The 24,058-nt window shown below is 48.8% G+C and overlaps 1 protein-coding gene across 2 annotated transcripts in view; it reads left to right on the forward strand.

Moving 5' to 3' along the window:
* Coq8a (coenzyme Q8A) overlaps positions 1 to 24,058 on the forward strand; it is a 55,537-nt gene that overhangs the window by 19,700 nt on the left and 11,779 nt on the right. The window contains exons 1-4 of one of the 2 annotated variants that reach the window (XM_027418853.2): positions 3,933 to 4,046; positions 19,184 to 19,369; positions 22,726 to 23,139; positions 23,376 to 23,442. In XM_027418853.2, the coding sequence (XP_027274654.1) occupies positions 19,193 to 19,369; positions 22,726 to 23,139; positions 23,376 to 23,442 (658 nt within the window). In that variant the 5' untranslated portion in view covers positions 3,933 to 4,046; positions 19,184 to 19,192. Of the gene's footprint in view, positions 1 to 3,932; positions 4,047 to 19,183; positions 19,370 to 22,725; positions 23,140 to 23,375; positions 23,443 to 24,058 lie in introns of those variants that run through there. The other variant, XM_027418854.1, reaches the window with a different exon arrangement.

The following is a 24,058-nucleotide window of genomic DNA, read 5'->3' on the forward strand; positions in this document are numbered from 1 at the left end:
CCATTGTTTCCATAGATTGACAGTCACAGGGAGATGAACGGGCATCTTTGTAGAATGTCTTCATTACTAGGAGGGTCACAGAAGCAGGAGAAGATGACGCTCAAGGGCTAAGCCAAATAACTGTCTTTAGAAGGTGGCAAAATGGCAAAGACATGAACATTCTGCCCTCCACAGAGATAATGCAGATGCTGGCAAAGACTGAATACTCTTTTCTTTAGAACTCTGACAACGAACAGGAGGTTTGCCGCAACCTGGAGAATAGTTAGTGAAGAAAAAGGGCTGCGTTTTAGAACTTTTCAGCTTGCTCCGGTCTTAGCCCTCTCACTTCCACCAGCTACATGGAAGTCTTGAAAATGACAGCCTGCATTCCTGGGATAGCCATTTTGCTACCATCACAGGGAGCAAAATGGAGCCAGAAATATAAACTCCTCCTCAAAGAACTGCCATTCTTTTAGCATCTGGTTGTTTCTGGAGGACCCTTTAAAAAGGCTGTCTATTTGATCCAACTTAAATTCTCTGTTGTAGGAAGTCTATTTCTTAGAAGGCTTTTGTCAACAAAACAATGCTTCAGGCATCTCCTTTAACTTGTTTGGCTGTTTTAGGTAGTTTGGGCAAACAACAGACTAACCAAAAGCTTGAAAGGAGATTCAGGGGAATGAAATATCCACATATTCCTGGGAGCACTAACAACCATGCATGTGGTTGGGCCATGTTATGGTCAGGAACAACTGGAGAAGGCCTTTGGATTTCACCTCTGAGTGACCCAGTGATTGTGCAAGCAGGAAGTTAGGTTAAGGCAGAGCTGTCAACTTTTTGGCTGAGTGTTGAAGGCATGCTTCAACAAGCGTCCAGTGGCTTGGCGCAGGTGATTTACTGGTTCCAGGCATTTAAGAAAATCTGTCTGTCTTTTTACCTGATTAGTAAGCTAAGTAGAGACCTTTGGTAGTCACTCATGAGAAGAAAATACAGACTTTACATATTAGTTCTGAAAAGTTATTAAACAACAACTATAAAAAGCAGCAATGACAGATCCTGGAAAAAGGGGGAATCTGATTTCCAAAAATGTCATGTTGTGTTAAGATATCCTGTTTTTAACAGAAACACAAGACACACAAAGCTACAAGGACAAACAGCCTATACTCAGAGGAAATATAAAGGATATTGGGCTAATTATGCAAAATCCTTAAATCATTTATTTCAAATATATTCAAAGAGCTGATTGGAGCATGTCTATAAAGAACCAAAAATATAAGAATGGTACCCCACAAAATAGAGATAAAGAAATGATAAGAATAATAAATGCTTCAGAGTCGAAAAATTAAGTAAAGTGACCAGCGAAGCTGGACTGCACATGTGAGCCGGCAGAGAAAGACACAGCCCACCTGGAGGCAAGGCCACTGAAATTACCCAGCTTGAAAAGTGAAGGAAAATGATTAGAGCTTCAAAACTCTGGGGTAACATCAGGCATACAAATATACACAGTGGGAGTCTTAGAGAAATAAAACTGACAGAAATAATAAAGAAATCATGACAGAGAACATCCCAATTTTGATCAAAATGACAATCTGCATGCATGAAGCCTGCATTTTAAAGAAACAGAAAATCCTCAATCTAACCAACTTAAAACCGGAAAAGGTTTATTTTGGCTCACAGTTTTGGAGGGTCAAGCCCTGGCCTGTTAGGCTGCTGCTTTGGGGGCCCCCCAGGAGGCAGCATGTCATGGTAGAATGGTATAGTGGGCCGAACTGCTCACCCCATGGTAGTGGTCCCAGGTCCCCATATCCCCCATAAAGTCACAACCCCAATGATGTAACTTCCTCCCATTAGGCCACACTTCTAAACATTCCACAACCTCCCCATAGCAGTCTCTTGGGAGCAAGCCTTTAATAAATGGGTTTTGAGAAAAAAGCATTCAAGATCCAAGCTATCAAAGCTTGATCAGAGGGGTTTTGAGAAGAATGAAGGAGAAAGTAGTAGATGAAGTAAGAACAAAGAATTCTTTCATTTTTTAAAAAATGGGAACAGAGAAAGGCAGATGAGGGTGAAGAGCAAGAGACATTTCAAGAGGTGTGTATGCTCAGAGACATGGTTCAGCAGAGTGGAAAAACTGTGTGTCTTCTGTCTCTGCCACTAAAGAAGTATTTTTTAAAATATTTTTTATTTGAATTAGAAACAAGATTGCTTTACATGACAATCCCAGTTCCCTCTCCCTCCCGTCCTCCCCTACCACCCCCCCAACTAAAACCCTACCTGTCTCGTATCCTTTCTCCTATAAAGAAGTAGTTTTGAGACCACAGATAAGGTGTTGCATCGTGAGTCTTCTCGGCATCTCTGGCTGTAGGTAGAATATATGTGTACATGTGTATATATATGCATATTTGTTTCAATGTGTATGCATTACTACATAATACCTCATTAATCTATCATGCCCATTAGAGAGAAGACACACAAAGAGAAAAGTTTTCAGAGTTTAAAGATAAACAGAGGAAAAAAAATCACTAATTAAGATGGGAATCCCACCAGCATTAAGGCACAGTAGAACTCGGAATAAATACCTAGGAATGAAATCCATGCTTCATAGTGTTTGTTGTTTTTGCAGATTTTTAATTATGTGGCTGTCTTCTTACCAGCAATTGTAGCAATACTCGGTCTGATGATGTAGTGAGGTGGACAAGGAAGTATAATAATGACTAATTTTCTTGTTATTCATCCAACCCTGATGTCCTGCTGTCATTATTAGGGTTATCTTCAATCTATGCTTTCTTTGAAAAAATATTTTTTCTAATGAGTCAAAAATTTTTATTTGTTCACTTCTTCCATTTGAAGTACTCTTGGATGATGTTTTTGGCCTAAGTGTCTCCTCCACGATGGTGTTGCGTTATGGGTGAAGCTGAGGGAAGGTTTCCCTGGTGTGTGCCATGTTCTGCTCCTCTCTCCTCTGGCAAAGGAAGGACTCACCCAAACCTCATTCAAGAGATTTATTGGGAGGGAAGAATCCAGGAGCGTGGCTGCCCTCTGCCAGGGTGCAAGGAGGCAGCTGGTCAACCACAGCTGAACAGACACAGGGTTTATATAGGGCTTCTTATGGGCAGAGTTTTTCCAGGGAGATTTCCAGGGTGGGGACTGGTCAGATTTCAATCCCTAAACTCAGATTGGCTACATCTCGTGCTCAGGGATTGGTTGGTTTTCTGCTCAAGGTCGGGGCAAATTTGGCAATGCTTTCAGGGTCGAATTGTTTCTTTCACTGGTCCTTTTTAGCCCTTTAGCTCTAGTTTTAGGGCCAGGGTGTATTTCTTTCACTGGCCCTGATTCCAGGGACAAAGCGTGTTTCTGTGGCACTGGTTTCAGGGTCAGGGTGCGTTTCTTTGGTTCTGGTTGCAGGGCCAAAGTGTGTTTCTTTGGCTGACCCTTTTCCCTACAGTGCCCAGAACAAGCAAACACAGTTAGTGTAAAGACAGAGCTGGGGATGGGGTGGGGACCTTGGTGTCAGCGCCATCGATTTCGAGGAACCTGGGAAGACCTTGCCACATGGCAACAAAAGGCCTCGTCTAGGCTCTGGTCCCCTGCGGTGGCACCTGAACTTCTGAGGCCTTCCCGCCAAGGCCTCTAGGAGGATGACCTAGCGTCAGTATTGAGGTGACGGAACGTGGTCGCCGTGTGGACGCGTGCCAATCACCAGCAGAACGCACGCGTGCGTGCAACAGCAGCACGGCTTTCCCAACCCGGGAGAAAGGGCAGCCAACAGACGGAGAAGGGAGCGATGCCCTCTAGGGCGGCCTCTCATTGGCTGCTGTCGTCCCACCCTCAGTCCCTATTGGCTGCGAGCCGCGCACGCGCGCCAAGCACGCTCCCACCGCGTCCTGTGGCCTTGGGGCCGCTAACGGAGGCGCAGCCAATGGGAGAGCCCGGAGGCGGGGCAGGCGGAGCGGGGCGTGCGCACGCGGGCCCGAAGGTAAACAGAGTCGAGCGTGTGCGGGGCGCTCGCACCGCTGCAGCGCGCGGAGGCGTCGCGGAGCTGACGGAGGAGCCTGCCTTCCTGCAGCCGGGTAAGGCTGCCGCCTGCCGGCCCGCTGCTACCCTCAGCACCCCGGGGTCCGTCCTTACATGTTCAAGCGACAACGCGGCCTGAGGTTGCGAGTTTCCCCTGCAGCCGGGGCGCCGTGGCCAGGCAGGGGTGCAGCCGTTTCCCGTCCCGCGTCCGCGTTTGCAGCTGAGGGTTCCGGGAGGCACCCGGAGCCCGCTCGCCCCGGAGCCCGCTCGCCCGGCCTCTGCGCCCGTCCACGCACGTGGCTGCCTTCCTCGTAATAATGTTCCCTGAACTCCCAGATCATCGCAGTGTGCGTGCACCGGGCTCTGGTTGCAGTTTGTGTCAGGACTACGACTTCTGTGCCCCAGCCAGCTCTTGGGGTTCGCAGCTAGATCTAGGGTGAAGTCGAGGAAGGCGTCCCTCCCTTGTTCCTTTTCTTCGCTTTTTGCTCCTTCCTCTTGTTTTTCCAGACACTGGTGGTCACTCGAGCCGTTTGGAGCGAATTCCCTCGTTCTCTTGCACAGAGGCTGCCACATCACTCAGACAGGCCCACGGTTCTAAGCGTGAGGGAGGGGGCAGAGAACGCTGCAGGGGCGGGTGTGGGTGCTGGGACCCTTTACTGGCAGGGGCTTCCTGAAGGGGCAGAGGCTGTGTGCACACTCCCAGTTTGGGTTGGGTTGCAGCCTGATAGAACATTGCTCCATGCGCTCTTGGGCTTGGTATCTGTGGGGCAGGACTCTGGAGCTAGGGGTGCCAGGCCGACCACCTTGCCCGAGGAGTTGGATTAGTGACCACGCCAGTCTTCTAGTTGTGCTGTGGGTAGTGGGTCATGCTGGCAGGAAGGCTGTTCGGGGACTTGGATCGAGGAAGGCCCTTCTGGAAAGAGGCTAGAGGAGTTTGTTGTCTCACAAGAGCAGCATCCATTAAGACTCAGAGGATAGCTTTGGCTTATGGTATTTAACCTTGCTAATAGTGAAGGCAGCTGATCATTTTTGAATCAAGACTCAAAGGAAAAATTAAGCAGGCAACCTGGACATTCTCTCTGGGCCAGTGAATCATGCAAGACAGAGCTTCCCAACGCCAGACCCTTAATATTTTGGATCCGTAAGGGTTTACTGTGCCTGCTTGTATTGTGCCTTGTAGGATGTGTAGCAGAATTCCTGGCTTGTATCTGCTAAACAAATAGTGATCCCCTCACCCCACCAATTGTGACAATTGAAAATATCTGCAGACATTGCCAGATACCACTGAAGAGCAGAGTGGATTGATCTACATAGGCAAGACTCCAGACAGGGTCATCCCCTGCTGCCAGCAGTCTTTCTGCAACCTGCCTACAAGTAGTTGAGAAATTTAGGACAGTGTGAACCAGGCTGGAAACAAGTGCTGGAAGCCACGTGGACGGGGCTTTGAAGGAGAAAGCATAAGCGTACAGGGTGGTACAGGTGAAACCTTCCACAGGATGGTTGGAAGAAGAAACCCTGGGCGTTTGTGCTGGATAAATGTGATTGGATAGATTGAAAGTATAAAGATGTGGAAAACTGGTCGTTTCTCCCCTAGGAACATTGGGAGACTTGGTGGGAGAGCACAGGAAACTGGCATAGGTTGGTTCTTCATTGGTGAGCAAACAAGTGGCATCTATCTGCTTTGTCTGCTTGGACATCTGTCTGTCTTGTAATGTGGAAGGAGAGCACACCCGTGTCTTCAGGGAGTGTCCAGCTGCACACCACACATACATGCTTGTACACGTATACAGGCGTTCTGATGCAGTGTGTGCACATGTAGAGTTTGTAGAATTCTTTTATAGTTGATAGGTATCTCAAACCCGGTGCCCCATTTCTTCTTATGCAGAGGAAGAGGCTTTGCCTTGAGTCTACAGATTTGCTTTCAGTATAACCTAGAATTTAGGTGCTGAACTTACTGAGTCCTAAAATGATGGCTATTCAGAAACTATGAAAGATAGTGCACTGGATAAATGCATCGGGAAAGAAAAATATCTCAAGCCTCCACTGTGAATTTGCATTTCTTAATTGATCCTGTGGGCATGTGTCAGAATTCCACAGCAAGGGGACACTCCAACTAGGAGGTTTCTGGGGTGCGCTTTGTTATCCACAGAAATGGGTCTGCAAGGGCAGCCACTTCCTCCTAAAGAGAGGGTTATTATTGGGAAGCTAAACGCTTGGCAGGATAATTTTCCATTAAGAGCCACCGACACTGAGTCATTATCTTTGTCAGTTGAAACCAGAGCCGTGTGCAGAATTAGACAGGAATATTTAAAGAGTTGTCTCAGTTCGACAACTGGAAATAGTTATAACATTCCTGTTAACAGTCCAGAACTGGGGAGAACCAGTGGAAAGGGAGGTCTCGGGGAGGGGTGGGGAGCTCAGAGGTCCTGTTTCTTCTGTAATTGCTCCTGTGATAGGAATGGGCGTGAGGGAGGTGGCCTTTGAGGCAAGGGTGACCCTAGTCACAAGTGGTGGGGTCAGAGGGACCATAGGACTGAATATATGCAGGTAGGATATCGGGTCAGAGTTCTAGATGGAGAAGAAGTTGTGTAATGGTGTTGTAACTGAAATAGAGGTCAGAGGAGCAGGAGAACTAATCTGGGGCCGCTGATACAATGTTAGTGTCAGACATGGGGGCCGAGTGCCATTGCAATGATGTCTTTCATCCCTTTTATTAAGATATCATTTGCACTAAATTCACCCATTTTCATACAGTTGAAAAAATATCACTTAACTACGCCACAGACAAAAGTTAGAATAATTTCATCACCCTTCAAAGTTGTGCTGTGTGCCTTGTAGTTGCTTGTGGTGCTGGCATGGGTGTGCAGTGTAGATGTGGGCAACTTGGCTCAGAGAGCCTCCCTGGCCTGAGAATGGGGAGGCCTTGCCTAGCCCATGGAGAGGAGGAAGCAGCCTAGAAGACAGTACCCAGTGGGAAGGCAGGAAGGGCTAGGACCAGCTTGAGCTGGCTCAGCTGTGGAGTGTGGGGCAGGTGAAGAGAGGCTGAGCAATGAGGCCCACCAGGAGGGAGAGGTGTAGAATGTGTGAGGCCTACGGAAGTGGACAGTGGTGGCGGTAGGTTGCAGAGTCCCCCTGGCTTGCTCTTCAGGCAGAGTTGGCAGGAGCTTGCCTAGGTTTGCTTCAGGGAGGCTGGGCGTGAATTGTGGGAATGAAAGAAAAGGCTTTTATAAAAGGGGACAGTCACAAGAAGGTGGCTGAAAGAGAGAGAGGAGGGTCTGAGATGGACCAAGAATTTGAAGGTGTTCATATATGATTGCCTGTGTTCTAGGGTAGAAGGAGAAAAGAGGTCTGCTGCAGGAGGAATTCCTCCTGGACTAAGTATGGGGGGGCAGGGTATCCTGTGGGAACACCACCGAAAGAGAAAGCGCTCTCTCTCTCTGTCTCTCTCTGTGTGTGTGTGTGTGTGTGAGAGAGAGAGAGAGAGAGAGAGAGAGAGAGAGAGAGAGAGAGACAGAGACAGAGAGAGAGACAGAGACAGAGAGACAGAGAGACAGAGAGAAACAGACAGACAGAGATGCAGAGGGAGTAAAAGAGACACACACAGAAACACACACACACACACACACACACACACACACACACACACACACACACACAGACAGACAGACAGACACAGACACAGACACAGAGAAACAGTTTACCACAGAGAGGTGTTTCTCCACTTTCTAACTCTAACCCTGTATCTCACTGGGCTTCTGAGGTACATACAAGCCTTCTGCTTGTACCTTCGTGAGGACAGCATGGAGCTGCACCTCCTCTGCTTTTTGATGGAATGTCTTGTGGGTCTTTCCTAATTCTTTTAAGCATTATTCTCTCCAGACCTGGTTAAATCTGAAAGGGCCACTTCAGAAAGAGCTCCATGTGGCTCCTTGTCACCCTTCTGTACTCCAAGAGTAAATAGTACTGTCTTGATTTACATATGGGGAAATGGGGGCTCACTGGCCCCAGGAGCAGAACTGGTGCCCCCAAGGTCACATGTAGCTAGCTGGTGTCCAAGCTGCAGCTAGAAACCATTTGTGCTGTCAGTCTGTCAGCCTGTAACGTGTGCTGTCCAGGAAGTAGAGGACCGGCTGTTCACTGCGCTGGATGATACATTCTGGAGACTGTTCACATTAATGTCAGGTGTTTGTCTCCAGTCCTGGCATGGAGGAGGGAGGCAGAACAAATTGCAGTAGTTTGCAGGTGGTTACCATTTGACAGTGCTCATGGACATCTTAGTTCTTGGAGAAACTTAAGAGCAACGTGGTGACTCTTGCTCCGAGAGGTGTTGGTAGCCAACACTGGGCATTGCTGTGGCCAGGTTTGTTGTTATGTCCTTCTTCCTGGCCTAGAATTTCCCGTGAATAGCCAGGGCAGACTTGTTTCCCGAGCCACAGTTGCTTGCTGCCTCCTTCCATCCCCTCTTGTAGACAGGAATGGAACGAATAGAGGAAAGTGCCTGTGTCTGCAGACTCATCAAGTCAGCCTGACCCCTGTAAAAACTGCCTTTGAATGGGGCTGCTGCTGTTGCCAAGCTGGCATCTATGTGCTAGGGGGTAAGGGAGGCGAAGCACATAGGGGCCATTTTCTTGTGTTCTGCACTGGTTGCTGGACTCTGTGGGTGTTTCCAAGTGGCTGTCAGCATGCTGAGCCACCTCTCCTAGGTAGTGCCTCATACCACCTGGCTAAATAACCCATCCTGGTGAGGACCAGGCTGCCCTTTCCCTGCCCTGCCTGTTTCCTTGACTAGGAAGTGAAAAGGTATTCTCAATCATCTATGTTCTCTTTGCTTTCACCAGGTCTATACCAGGGTACCTGCATGGTCCTAATGTTAATAATCGCACAAGCTAGTGGTTTTAGATAATCATCGCATGCCCTAAATACCCATGTACTTTCATGTGGGAGATCTAATGTACTCCTCTCAAGTGCAGATGAGAAAACAGGCTCAAAACCAAGCTTATATAATTTAACTTGTGTGTCAGCAGCAGAGCCATGGTTCAGATCAGTGACCAATCACTACCTGAACCAAATACTTTTTAAATACTTTTTTTTTTGAGATAGGATTTTGCTATGTAGTTCTTGACGGTCTCAAACTCATGATTCTCCCACCCCAGCCTCCAGAGTAGTGTGGAATTAGTTTTGCTACCCGGGCTACATCTGACTGGGGTTCATGGTGAGCAGCTCTGAGGACTGGCTTCTTGTCTCCGGCAGGCTGACCAGCCAGTGTGGCTCTCTGGGGTTTGACTACTGTCCTATCGTCAACAGGGGCTTTGTGAGGCTCGGGGAGGAGTGATGTGCACCCCTGTCTACCTGCATGTGTCTTCCAGCCGGCACCCGTGCTCTAAGATCATCCTCAGTGTCTGCCTGCCAGGAACTGGCTAAGAGAATCTAGGAACGTGCAGGAATGAGGCATTACAAGGAAGCAGACTTACAAGAGCTCACTCTGTAGGCTGACAGTGGTTTTTCTGTGTACGGTGAGGAGGAGAGGAATGCCCGTGGTTAACAGTTGCAGCTGGAGAGGATCTACACAGGGAGTTGGCACCTGACACCCCCACCTCCTCACACTCCTGAGCATGCGTTACCTTCCTCTAGGTAATCCAGTAAAGGGTGGTCTCCAGCCCCTGGAGACCCTGGTCAGGTTCATTTCTGGACATCGGGAGATGAGCTTGGCGGGGTGGAAATCCTTGTCCAGGTACCATCCTCACGGCCTGTTGGGATATAGTCTGGTGACCTCTCTCTATATCTTGGAAGTATTGGAGTCTACAGTTCAACTTTATAAAAATAGCGGTATTTTTATCAGAGTTAAGATCTGAGTTGATGCCTTAACAAACTAGGCTCAGCCATTCCTCTATGGTAATAAGCCAGTTTAAAAGTCGGAAAAGGAGACTTCTTCACTGTGGCCATGTTAAGAAGTGGTCCAGTGATAACCCAGCCTGCATGCCCCTGATCATCACTGGGGTTCTCACATGAGGGTAGGATTTAAATGGAAGACAAGAGCTATGTATACTTAAGCTGTCCCGGTTACGGTGTGGTTCTGCCCATCACTGACTGACCACAGTCTGGGGTCCACACTCCTGCAACAAGGGCTGACAAGTTGCAAATAATCTTTGAGAGAGAAGTTTCCCCTGTGGCTGGCCCAGTTTTAGCCACTTTCTTTTCTTGATGTGAAATTCCTGGGAGAGTTGTAAATCATCGGAGTTCATTGTTTCCACAGTGGTGATAGCTGCAGTGGTGGGCACAACTGCCTCTTTTAGAATCTCCTCATTTTTCCAGGCATGCTGGTTAGGCTACATATGGCCCCACAGTCTTGATTTGCTTACCCTTCTACCCCTGCCCGGACTTGAAGGACACTAGTCATTCATGTCTTTCGTGTTGAGAAAATATGGTCACAGTACTTGTGACGTGATTCTAAATTAGGAATTCCAGGGGCTTTGTGTGCAGAGTCGGCACTCACTAGCTGTTTCTGCCTTTTGATGAAGGGCCAGTGGGGAGGCAGAGCCTGTGCCAAGTGATTTTTTTCTCACCACCTTATTCCCTAAGGTAAGATGCCCACAGGCTATGTGCCTGGCAGCCAGTTAAGGGCCGATGTCTTCTGAACAGGGCTAACCAAGGGCTCAGAGAGGTGTTATTTATAGCCTTTTGATCTGCCCTATGACCTACTGTCCATTTTACCCTGGGCAGGCACTAGAGGGATATGGAATAGTTTTTTGAAAGTACATATTTGTGTGCTTACTTAAAACAGTTTTTCAACAATATATTTAAGGTTTTTTTCCCCACAGATTTAATATTATTCAAATACTACATGTTCTCTGTAGAAAATTGAAGGAAACATAAATCAATTTCAGAACAATCTAACAACCCATTACCCAGAGGAAAACGTCATTCTTTTAAAAGGTATTTCTTTTTCCTCCATGGGAACATGCAATATACTCTTACTTGTCAACAAATGCTTTCTTTTTTAAGTGTCATTTAAATTGCCACATCACCCCATCCTACGCATATACTATTACTCACTGTGCCGACTGTGTTTGTCAACTTGATTCAAATCTAGACTTATCTGGGAATCTTAATTGAGAAAATACCCCCCTGGGATTGGCCTGTAGGCAAGTCTGTTCTGGTATTGTTTTGGTTGCTGATTGATGGAGGAGCCTCCAGTCCACTGTGCTCAGTGCCACCCCTGGGCCGGTGGTCCTCCTGCCTTGTATAAGAAAGCAGGCTGAGCAGATCGGGAGGAGATAGCCAGGAAACAGAATCCCTCCTCGGCTTCTGCTTCAGTTCCTGATCCAGCTCCCTTCCCTTCTTGAGTCCATGCCTTGGCGTCCCTCAGTGGTGGGCTGTGATCGGAGGTATAAGCCAAATAAATCCTTCCTCCCCAAGTCGCCAGTCATGGTTTCTTTAACACAGCACTAGAAAGTGACTAGGATGCCTGGCTAACCTGTTTCCAGTAGTGCGGTGGCTCCCATTCCTAGAACTCAACTACCACACATCCACTTTGAAGAAATGTAGTTCGAGGGATTTGGGCAGGATTTTTGGGTCATTTTCAGACAGAATGCCTGGGGAGGAGAAGGGGACAGAGACTTCCTGGTGTGGGCCCCTGGGTGGGGTGTAGGGGCCTGTGGAAGCAGAGGGAGACAAACACTGGCAGAGGCCTGGGTGGTGAAGCCTGTTGCTTGCTGATGGGAGCAGCAGAAGTCCTTTCTCTCCCATTGTTTTCCCTTTTCTAGTATGTAGTAGTAAGTTGCCTTTGAAAGCTGGTGGCACTTTGGGACATTGCTTGCCCTGCAGACAGAGGCCTGGGGTTAGGTGACCAAGGTGCATGACTGACAGACAGTCTTGGATGTGTGATTTCTAAAAGTCCATAGTGATTCATGGAGTTTGGTTCTCAGTTTGTTTACTCCAATGCATTCCTATTCCTGAGTCCTTGGAAGAAACAGTCTTTTAGTTTTCCCTTTTTTGTCAGAAAAGGAAAATGTTAAGGATGTAATAGGACCATTCAGTTCCCATGGAGGGTTGATCATGCCCAAAATCAAAAAGAAAGTTCATCACTGGAAAGGGGCGTAAGACCATGTCACTGCCCCATAAGACCATGTCACTGCCCCATAAGACCATGCCACTGCCCCACAAGACCATGTCACTACCCCATAAGACCATGTCACTACCCCATAAGACCATGTCACTACCCCATAAGACCATGTCACTACCCCACAAGACCATGTCACTGCCCCGTAAAACCATGCCACTGCCCCATAAGACCATGTCACTACCCCATAAGACCATTTCACTACCCTGTAAGACCATGTCACTGCCCCGTAAGACCATGTCACTGCCCCATAAGACCATGTCACTGCCCCGTAAGACCATGTCACTGCCCCACAAGACCATGTTACTGCCCCATAAGACCATGTCACTGCCCCGTAAGACCATGTCACTACCCCACAAGACCATATCACTGCCCCACAAGACCATGTCACTGCCCCACAAGACCATGTTACTGCCCCATAAGACCATGTCACTGTCCCATAAGACCATGTCACTACCCCATAAGACCATGTTACTACCCCATAAGACCATGTCACTACCCCATAAGACCATGTCACTGCCCCACGGGACCTCCCCGAGGTCTTTAGTGGTCCTTGATAAAGAATGCGTGCTGTGACAGTCTTGAGAGTTCTTGGTGATTGGCACTGTGGGTCATCGTCTTTGAGTACTGTCCCGTTGGGTTTCTTTCTTCAGGGTCTGGGAAGAAATCATGGAAAAAGGAGGAGCAACTGAAGGTTTTTGCATAGTGGCAAAGGCAGGCTTTGGGAGACAGGAGCAGGTGGAAACTTGAGAAATGTCTCTCTGTGGGGCTCCCTCGTAGCCTTGGACACCAGTCATCCCTGTTCCTTTCCCTCCTTTTCTGGAGGGACGAGGGCTCTGAAGATCGGCAGTGCCATTGGCACATGGCACCTTGCTGGAAACACAGAAGCCCCTGGTATGGCCAACTGTCTCTTAGCCCTCCAGTTACTTCTGCTTCAGATCAGTCCCCAAGAGCTTTTGAAACTTTTGATTAACATTTGTGGGTCAAAGCTGTGACCAGCTTTGAGCCAATTTTGCAAATGCCAGGCTTTCTTAAGCTTTAGAGGGACTAGCTAGATTCTTTTCATTGGCTATGTATTTTTCACTGTAGGACACAGCTTGGTGCTGGAGGGACAGAATGGCATGCAGAAAGATAGAAGTGCTTCTTGTCTGTGATTAACAGCCTCTAGTGAGATAGTTCACTAGACAAATTCAGAGGGCATGATCATGGCTTCAGTGGCATGCAGGGCACAGGAGTCTGGACAGATGCCCCTGAGGAGGGAGGTGATGCCTTCAAGAGGGTCTCCCATGATGCTCAGGAATGGTGTAACCTTCTGGGACACAGTCAGTGGAGGGAACATAAGAAGCCTAAGGCTGGCAAGGCTGAGGAGAGGGCTAGGCCAGGGGGGCTCTTTCTGCATCTTAGGGATCTCAGAGAAGCCATGAGGTGTGGGAATACTTTGACAGGACATTTTAAAAAAAGAAACTGCTCTGCCTGGCAGCCTGGGAGTGCATGGGCAGGCCAGAGTGATGAGTATGGCTGTTATGTGGGGCTAGGGTCTCAAGGTTGACTTTAGACATGCCAAGCTTCAAGTGTCTAAGGGACCCTGAGGATGTATGTGCACTAGTAGACTCATGGTGCCTGTTTGGATAAGTCTTCTCAGGGCTGAGGGCTTCCTTTGCATTTTGTTGTTTAGGCGTTTATCCCAGCCATTCCAAGTGTTTAGTGGCAGCGATGACAGGGAGGGGTCAGAGGAGGGTAGGCCCTGACTTTGAGAGGTGTGAATACCAAGCTTTTCTGACTTGGGAGCTGGTCTGTGATGCCCTGCAGTTATGAAGGACATAGGCTGATGCTTGGTAAGTCTTCATACACCACCCTCAGCTTGCTCTCAGCCCATGAGAACAGTGACAGGTTGGTATGCCCTGGCTATGAACAGGGGCACATATGGCCACCTTGATGCCCCAGAGGACTTCTTCCCCACCTGGGTCTCCAGTGATTGAAAGCTTGGTGCTTTTGTTAGCTTTGGGCTTATTGGAATCGCTTACTGTGTTCATCACATCTTTAAAAAGAATGCTGGTCACTTTCCTGCTGGTATGTCTTTATGTATTTCGTCCGCCAGCTCTGCATCTCTTGGGCCTGTTTCTTAGTCCTGGAGACTTAGTTTGAAGGCCCCCAGTGCCCCAGATAACTTCATCTGGGAGCCTGACTGTAGGAGGTAGCTCTGGAAGGTTTTCAGGAAGTTTGGTATATGATAGTCTGCAGGAAAACTTCCCAGAGCTTGGAGACTTGCTTCTGGGCTAACCCATGCCGCCTTCTCAGTCTCTCTGTCCCAGGTGGAAGGCTTCGTTCATTGCAGTTGTCTTTTTTGAGACTATCTTTATTTACTTTCCTGTTAGAAATTTAACACATTAGGGCCAGAAGAGGCATATAAGAAACTGAATTGGTATCCCTAGTAAATAATTTAAAGAGTGGTTGTGGGGGGTGGGTGGGGAAGAAACTGAGTCACCCTGTTGGTGGTGGCAGGACTGGGGCCCATGTCTAGGCTCTGAGGATCTTATTTTCCCCTTCAGTAGGTGCCTCCTTTGTGTTTACTCCAGTGCTTCCTCGGTGTTGGCGCCTGTGTTAGATGTGCTTGCTTGCTGTTGTGTTATGGGCACATGGCTCGGACACATTGACCCAGGGACCGCAGGACAAGCCAGGTACAACAGGAGAAGTGACTGAAAGACGTTAGCATGGTCCCTCCCTAGTGTGCTCTCCACGTGTCAGTTTCTATCCTGTCACACAGCTTTTCCTGCTTGGGGTTATGGGATCTTTTGTTCCCCTCAGAGGAGAGCAATAACTCAGGAACAGGGTCCCCAGACCAGCAGGGTGCTGTTTCAGGGCTGGTGTAGCATAGGGAGGGTCGTGGGGCTGATAGTCCCCACGAGTGCTTTGATACCAGGACATGAAATCGTGGTGCTGATATGGTTCTTGTGTGTGGAAAGAGTTCCTGGGTTTTTTATGAAACTGTTATAAATTATGATGTGAACGCCCCCTAGCTGAGTGCCTGGCATGTTTGATTATAGGTCACCTTGGGACTGTGTTGAATTAGAGACAGGGTCTTTAAGGCTCCAGACGGGAAAACCAGAAGGAGAAGAGCTGTAGAGACTGCTTCCTTCTGCTAGTCATTTGCTCTTTCGCCTCTGCTTTGATTCTTGGAGGCAGGGCTCCCTTACAGAAAAAACTGCCTGTGTTGATAAGGGTGTGAACAGTTGGTTCACTTTGTACCGTGGGGGAGGCCCAGCACAACCCCTGCACGATGGGTAAATAATGTTTACCCAAGGGGGTGGCCACGGTCCAGCCACAGTGGTTTTGAAATCTACATGCTCATAAACAGTAGGCTGTGCTTTTTAGTAATAACTGCTGATTTGAGAAGAGGATCTACCACACAGTGCCCAGAAATCTGTAAGGGACCTTCTTCCCATTCAGATGACTCTGGGGTACAGTGTGCAGGGCAGGAATTGGCACCATTTTGAAATTTCATATGACACTGTTGAGGCTCATTATTCTTAACTTATTTTTTAATTAAGCATTTTCTTTTGTTTATGTGTGTGTGTGTCTGAGTGAGTATGTGTGTGTATGTGTGGTGCTGGTCAAGGTTAGAGAGGATGTCAAATCCTTTGGAGCTTGAGTTACAGACAGGTAGTGTGAACTACCCCTGCCCCTCATGGGTGTTGGGAACTGAACTCTGGTCCTCTGGAAGAACAGCACTTGCTCAAACTGCTGAGACAGCTTTTCAGCCCTTTAATTTACTTAGCATCTTTAAAAGATGTATTTTACTTTTATTTGTGTGTGTGTGTGTGTGTGTGTGTGTGTGTGTGTGTGTGTGTGTGTGTGTGTATGTATGCATGCATGCGTGCATGTGTGATTGTATGTGTCTATACTACATGCATGCAGGTGTCCACTGAGGCCAGAGGAAGGTGTGGAATTCCTGGAGCTAGAGTTACAGGAGGTCGGGAAGCTGTCTGACATGGGTGCAGGGAAGTGAACTCAGGTCCTCTGGAAGAGCAGCAGCAAGAGCTCTTTAACTGCTGAAGCATCTCCAGTCTCTAGTTTACACACTTTAAAGATGGCTTATTTGCAATTTTGAAAGTAGGAGATGTGAATTAAAAAGGTTTGGAACGTGCTAAAAAAAGGTAATTGTTATTCATAGTCCCCAATGCAGGAACTAACCTTTTCGGTTCATTTCTCTCTTATGAGTAGGGTTTTTGTTGTTGTTGTTTTTTTTTTTTTTTTGCATCCTTGTAAGAACGTGTAACTTCATCTTGCAGTGGACTCATATTCAGGGTAGTCAGAGCTGGTTTCTGATGGTCCCCCCAGCTACCTTGTGGCAGTGTGCAGGACCTGAAATGATTTGTAAAAGTTAAACTCTTGTCAGTGCAGTGGGGCAGGTAGGCTGGAATGGCCCCAAATCACTCACCAGCTTTGTTCTTGTGGAAGTTTAGTGTGTGGATATAGTAACTTAAATGGAGATTTCAGGCAGAATTAGTGTTAAGCCTAAAATCAAAGTCCGAATGAAGTAGGTCTAGGTGGCTCTTCTGATTTAATGTCAGGGAATAGGCAAGGAGAGGTTTTGTAACTACTGGGGTCATGGTCTGTGGGGATTTGTGTCCTGGTTTTCTCGCTATGATTTAAAGGTGATCTACAGTAAGGCTTGATTTTTGGAATCCCTCAGGTATAGCAGATGGTCCTGGGCCACAGGCAGGAGGGTGTTTCTGGAGCAGATCTCCTTCAAAATCCAACACCTTCTCCAGGTTCTCCAGGGCCCTGCCGGTGCTTTTACCCCTAGACTTCAGGGTAGTGAACAAGATGTGTCAGTGTGTGTCAAGGGTGGTGGTGACTGAGTTAGGAGCTGCCTGTTTGAGCTCCAATTGAATGCGGTCTTACCAGTCCTAGCTGTGTGGCTTGTGGGTTTTGGTTGTGATTTTATTGCCATAAAATCAGAGGAGTGCCAAGCAGAGACATGGAACCAGGCGATGCAGTGTATGGTCATTTTCTCTAAGCCATAACCTCATGGCTTAGACTGCAGGGTGAGTAACTTGTGACCAAGCAGTGCACTGTCCTAGGTCAGTGAGACAGGTGTTGGAGGAGGCACAGAGCAGACCAGGGCTGAGTGGTACCCCATCCCCTACCCCACAGGCCACTGTGGAGTCCTGGGTGACTTTGGCTACTTAGTTCCTTCTATGACTCTGCTTTCTTACTGACAGACTGGACCATGGATTATTTATAAATATTAAGAGGTGTGTAGAAGGGGCTGGAGAGATGGCTCAGTGGTTAAGGGCATTGACTGCTTTTCTAGAGGACCTATGTTCAATTCCCAGCACCCACATGGCAGCTAACAACTGTCTGTAACTCACACAAACGTACCTGCAGGCAAAACACCGATGCATATAAAATAAAAGTAAATAAATCAAAACGAAGAAGAGGTGTGTAGAAATGCCCTTTCCCCCTGTGTGCCAACTGCTAGCAATGCCCAAGGGCACCTTATAAACACACCCTCCAGTCACCAGCCTGTTAAGTGTGTTTCTGTTACTGTAACAACAATTCTCCTTTGGAGGTTTTTTAAAGTTATGTATCTCTCCCTCTCCCTCTCCCTCTCCCTCTCCCTCTCCCTCTCCCTCCCTCTCCCCTCTCTCCCTCTCCTTTTCCCTCTCTCCCTCCCTCCCTCTCTCCCTCCCTCCCTCTCTCTCTCTCTCCCTCTCTCCCTCTCTCTCTCTCTCTGTGTGTGTGTGTGTGTGTGTGTACACGTGCGTGCGCGCGTGAGTGTGGATGTGGATGTATGTGATACGGTGCTGGCAGAGGCCAGAGGCATCACTTCCCTGGAACTGGGCTTTCTGGCAGCTGTATGCCACTTGCTATGGATGCTGGGAACTGAACTTGGGTTCTCAGTGAGAGCAGTAAGTTGGAGCCCCCCACCCCCAATGCCTTGGGGCTGAGCAGATCCTGCTGGAACCCTTGGAGTGACTCGGGGCTGACATGGTCAGAAGTTGTCGGTGCTCCTGTGTGCCCTTGCCCTCTGTGCTTCTGTCAATGAATGTAATGAAAAGATGAAATACAGGTGCCCTATGGCTGCTGTTTGTATGTCAGAGTCCTTGCTCAGCTCATGCCTTATGGAAGTCCCCTGTCTGAACTCCTCTTAGGGCGTTCTGACTTTCTTGTCCCCGGGATTTAAAGCAAACCCCATGTCCTTTGCTCACTGGCCTGCCCAGCTCTGCTGCCTGCCTTGGTCATCGTGCTCCTTGGAGAGGCCAGTGGGATCTCTGACTCTTCTGTTGTTGTTGTTGTTGTTTTTCTTTAGCTTCCATCATGTCAACAGGACTTATCTGAGTCCATAACCATGCCTCAGGGGAAGTTAATGACCAACTAGGCCAGGCCCTACTACTAACACTGGATGCTCCATCTCAGCATCTTTGGCCCTGACCTACATTAAGAAACACTTTCCACTTTGGCCGGCAGAGAGAAGAGGGAGCAAGGAGGCACAGAGCAGAGGCAGGCAGCAGGCCTCCCCAGTGCTGTGTGGTTGCTTTCCCGGCTTTGTGCATCTTTCTGTTGTTCTCAGTGCTGGATTGCAGTGTGGAAGCTCTGGTCAAGGAGGTCCTCTCATCTTAGGCTGTGCACCAGTGATTTGAAAGAGGCAGGTACCCCCAGCGATTGAGGCCTGGGGAGAGTCACCACTGTCATGAGTAGACCCCTAGGTTCTGCAGGGAACTGCTCGGGAGGGGCCACCTTTGCATCGTCACATCCTTTTGTCCAGAGGAAAGAGTACAAGACTGGGAGTTGGTACTCATGCTGAGGCCTGGCTCTGCCACAGCCCTTTGACGATTGTGCTGAGGTTTTCAGGGGTGTTTGTGAGGCCCAGGTGAGGAAATGCATGGGTGGTGGTAAGTGCCCGGGCCCTGGTCCTCTCCTTCTCTTCAGTTCACCTCAATCAAAAAGGAAGATGAGTGGAAAAAGCAAACTACCAACTTTTGCCTTTTGCTCAGAGTCCGATGGGGACCTGTCAGTGTGTGAGAGATGTGGTAATCCCTTTTCCTAATTTGGCCTCTTTTCTTCCAGCGCTGAAGGATGGCTGCTATGTTGGGGGATGCCATCATGGTGGCCAAAGGTCTTGCCAAGCTGACCCAGGCAGCTGTGGAAACCCATCTGCAGAACTTGGGCCTTGGTGGGGAGCTCATCTTGGCGGCCAGGGCCCTGCAGTCTACCGCTGTGGAGCAGATCAGCATGGTCTTTGGGAAGGTGCAGGTGAGAGGCCCCTTCCAGCAGTGCTGTGGGTGCTAGTAGGAAGAGAGCTAGACTTGGAGCTCCTGATGAGACCCAGGAACCAGGACACAGACATCTGACAGCCTGTCTTATTGTAGACGACACCGGAGAGCACAGTGGCTGGTGCATCCTGTGTCATTTTAGGGTAGGGTAGGACACTTACGTGAGAATCTGGCTGTTGTACTAGAGTACCAGACTAGGAAGTTTAAATAACATTAGCTTACTTGTCACAGTTCTGGAGGCTGGAAGTCCAAGATTAGGGCTTTAGTAGACTTGGCATCTGATGAGTGTAGGGAGAGATCCTGGATACCTGTACCGCTGACCATGGAAGGAGGTGTTCAGACTTGGACATCTCTTTCAGATGAGTTTAGGGTTTAGATGGGATAGATATGGTTAGGATGAGATATAGGTAGATTATCATATCTTCTTGTGATTCACCTTAGTGATTATTAACTATAGACAACTTACATTGCTGTAGATTCTCACATGACGTGACTTACGTATAACTTGTACATCTCCATTCGTCATACTGTGTAAAGTCTTCTTTCTATTTATGATGTTCAGCACATAATATCCTTACCATCTTCTATGTAGATATGCTTTACATTTGTTTAAGACATTTTATATATTTGACACAACTTAGTTTTGTTTCAAAAATCTTTTATTTAGACTAAAAGGGGAATTGTAGGGAGAGATCCTGGATACCTGTACTGCCCGTTTGGGCGTGGTCACAGGTATCTAGGATCTCTCCCTACAGATAAGGTCCCATTTTCTGGTTTCCTGGCTCTATCCTCATGATGGAATCACCTTCCATGTACTAGCATGCTACAGGTTAGGTTTCAGACATACAGTACACGGAGAGGCTCATGTATAGATCAGCCTGGATCAACTTCAGCCTTTGAAGACTCCTCCTATAGGCAAGACTTGCTGAGCCTCAGCCAAGACCCATTTGTTATTTGCTGAAGGTTCTCCCTTCCAGGGTGGCAGCTATCATAGCCCTAGTGATAGCTTTTCCCTCCTGGTTGGGATGAAGTTTACCTTTGTGCCAAGGTCCAACCTCAGCATCTTGTATTAAGGAGTGTTTTTAAGCTAAAGCAGTGTCCAGATAGACCTAGCTGTAGGTGTGTGTATGTGAGCACATCTCTCTGTCTGTCTGCCTGCCTGCCTGCCTGCCTGCCTGCCTGCCTGCGTGCGTGCGTGCGTGCGTGCGTGCGTGTGTGTGTGTGCACACGCACATGTTTGTTTTACAGAGATTGCCCTGTCTCTTTACTGTCCTGTCCTGCTGTGATGTTAGGGCAGATCAGGTTCCTCTGTGAGGGTACTGTGGTTACAACAGAAGTCCACAGACTTGGAGGCTTAAACAAGCACTTCTCTTCACGGTTCTGGATAAAGGTCTCATGCTTCTCTGGGTATGAGGCTGTCCCAGTCCCAGGATTCGTGGCCCTTCCCTCATATGTTAGGGTGACACAGTGTTCCTCACCCTACAGATGCCTTTGCTCTGTAGAAGTCTTCATACCCTGTATACTTGAGGTCCTTTAATGCTGATGGCAGGGCTGTGTGCTTACTATGCTTACTCCTATTTCTCAGGCTAAGGTCGATGCAAGACTCTCGATAGGGTAGGGATCCTTGTCCTTTCCTAGTTTGCTCCCAGCTCCTGTCCTCCTGGTGTTGAGGTGGTGGGAGTCCTGCTGGGGGGTTGTCCTGTGGAAAGCCTGGAAGGTGAGCCTGCTCCAGTGACCTAGGTCACTCCAAAGGAAGGCTGCATGCTAGACGGGCCTCCTGCACTGGCGTGCGAGCTCTCTCCTGACACTCCTCCAGGACTTTCTCCTGTCCCCACCATTCCTTTATGTGTCTAGCTAGAGTCTATAGCAGGCAGGGTCACCTTCCCTTAGTCACCAGAGAAAGAAGATGGATTAGTCCACTGCCATGGAGGAGGCCCCCCTTCACTCCTTACTACTTGGGTTTGGGGTTCCTTTCGTCACCTGATGTCTGAGGGATCCGATTGCTCTGGGAACCTGTGTGCCTTGCTGCCAGGCACTTATTCATACATTTGTCCATCAGGTGCATACCGAGGCTGGGGCCCTGTCAGGCACAAGGGTCCTTTGTTGCCTGTAGGGTTCCCCAGCTACTTTAATAGCAGTCACATAAAACCAAGTGCTTAACCTGGAAGCCATGGGACAGGAGGGGCCTCTGCTCCAGACTCTTCATATGAGGCCTGGCTATATGAGAAGAACCCAGAACTTCTCCCAGTATGACTTGTTTCTTCTACTCTGGGACTTTGAATGGCAGAGCAGGCCCTTGGCTCTGGACCCTGCTCTGCTGTTGCCTTCTGGCCTTTCCTAGTCACGTCAGCAGTCTTAGTTTCCTTTTGTGAGGTGAGAGTGGCACCTAGTCTACCACCCGCTGCCATGGGAGAGCAAGGCTTGTTCTTGAGTCCTCAGAGCATCTCAAGTAGCTGAGTGAGGGAGCTCCAGGCCTCCCACTGTTGCCATGTAACATGTGAATGGCACGTAGGACATGGCATTTGCTCAGATTTCATTTGAACCAGAAACCTGGCCATAGGCCTCTCTCTCTCTCTTTAGGGCACAGTGCTATGTAATCATAGCCTTCACCAGCAGCTTCTGGGGCCTTGGCTGTAACTTTGTCACTGACTGACAGCGGGAGCCCTATTTTCAGATGTAGAAGTCACTGAGAAGGGTTTGGAACTTGTTCAAGTTCATTCAAGGTTAAAAAATCAGAGTGAATCTCTGAATTCACCCTGAGTTTGAAGTTTGAACCTATAACTTTCAAAGGAAACATGGGGTGCTCACTGCCCCCTTTCTCCATGTCTCAGATTCACAAGAACAGCCAGGCTCTCTGACCACCTGTAGCAAAAACCTCTTAGCTGCAACCCAGGGCTGACAGAGGAGTGGGGTGGGGAAGTTGGGGGTTGGGGTCTGCTGCCTTGAGGTGTCGCAGAACCCAGTGGTCTCCATCTTAAGCTTCTGCAAGCTTTCCTCGCCTTTTGTACTGGTTTCTCTCCTTAAAGCCCCATAGGCTTCAGTGTTGGCCCTGCTTTATAGGCGAGGAACTCGTTGCTAGAGTTGTGTACATCTTCCTGGCCCTGCTTGGGTGCTCGGTGGTGTGTATAGCTGCCAGCTAAGATCACAGTAGAGTTCTGGAAGAAGCAGGCTAGAGCTATCTGATGCCTCCTAGGTTGTGAAGGGGACCTCCACAGGGGTCTTAGGCATAGCCTTACCTTCGGAGGGGAGAGGGGGCTGGTTGGCAGTCACATGCAGTACCCTCACCAGGAGTTCCAGACCAGTCCTTCTCTTCACACTCTCCTTTATTCTCCACAGGGTCAAGATAAGCATGAAGATTTGTATGCCACCGAGAACTTTGAAGATCTGGAAGCCGAGGTTCAGTTTTCAACACCACAGGCAGCTGAAACCTCCCTGGACTTCTCTGCAACCTCTTCCCCGGACCAGTCCCTGTCTTCTTCCCTGGGTCATGCCCACAGTGAGGGCCCAGCTCCTACCTACGTTTCCAGTGGACCCTTCAGGGAAGCGGGGCTGTCGGGACAGGCCACCTCCCCTATGGGCAGAGTCAATGGGAGGCTCTTTGTCAATACGAGAGACTTATTCTTGGCCAGTGGCATCCAGCGAAGATTCTTCCACCAGGACCAGTCCCCTGTGGGGGGCCTCACAGCTGAAGACATTGAGAAGGCCCGGCAGGCCAAGGCTCGCCCTGAGAGCAAGCCACATAAGCAGATGGTGGGTCTGAGAGGCAGCATAGTTGGACCTGGGTGGTATTGACCCCTAATCCCCCCCCCTCTACGTTGGGATGCTGTGTCTTGAAGGATACGGCAACCTTTTGGTACAGTGCTGCCTGCTGGAGTTGCGGCCAGTGGGAGTGGAGATGGGGGTACAGGCAGCATGAGCCTCAGGTTGCCTTGTTTCATTTGTCAGTTTTGTCAATTCCATAGGTTTCTTTTGTTTTTCCCCTCCAGCTCAGCGAGCGGGCTCGGGAGAGGAAGGTGCCAGTTACCCGGATTGGGCGGTTGGCCAACTTTGGAGGTGAGGTGGCCACGTTCCCTGTGCTGCCCCTCTCCTACTGCCCTGCCCTGTTTGTCCTGGTTGGGTGGAGGTACAGTGGAGGCCACTGTGCATTAAGGTGGAAGTGGTTTGGGAATCAAGCCATGTGCCAGTATTGGGAAGCATGTGGAATGTAGCCCAGGAGCTAGCTGTTAAAGGGTCTGGGTGTTCCCATGGGTGATGACCTGGTACTGAATTCCATCCCCATCTTGGCTTATCCTTGGGCCTGGTGTGTGGCCAAATCTTGCCATGAGCTGTAACCTGGACTACTTTGTGGGCCTTTGTCAGGGCAGCCTTTGCAGACAGGAGACTGGCCATGAGTACAAGCTCTTCACTGGACCTGTCAGCTCCCTGGATAGAGGACTTTTTACCCTGGGTCCAGCCATTTGGGGGACAGGTTTACCAGGTCCCGTTGGTCTGAAGCTGTTAGTGTGATGATATTGACAGAATGTGGCCCTCTGTTGCTGTCAGTTAAAGCCATTTCACTTTGCTAGTGTTGGGGACTTCATCTGTCCTTACTGTCATGTGAACAGCCTTTGAAATCTCATACCTGCGTTCTTTTGCAAGGACCTTACACACTGAAGGTGTGTCCCCATTG

This window comes from Cricetulus griseus, chromosome 5 (assembly GCF_003668045.3).
Source record: "Cricetulus griseus strain 17A/GY chromosome 5, alternate assembly CriGri-PICRH-1.0, whole genome shotgun sequence".
NCBI classification, from domain to species: domain Eukaryota; kingdom Metazoa; phylum Chordata; class Mammalia; order Rodentia; family Cricetidae; genus Cricetulus; species Cricetulus griseus.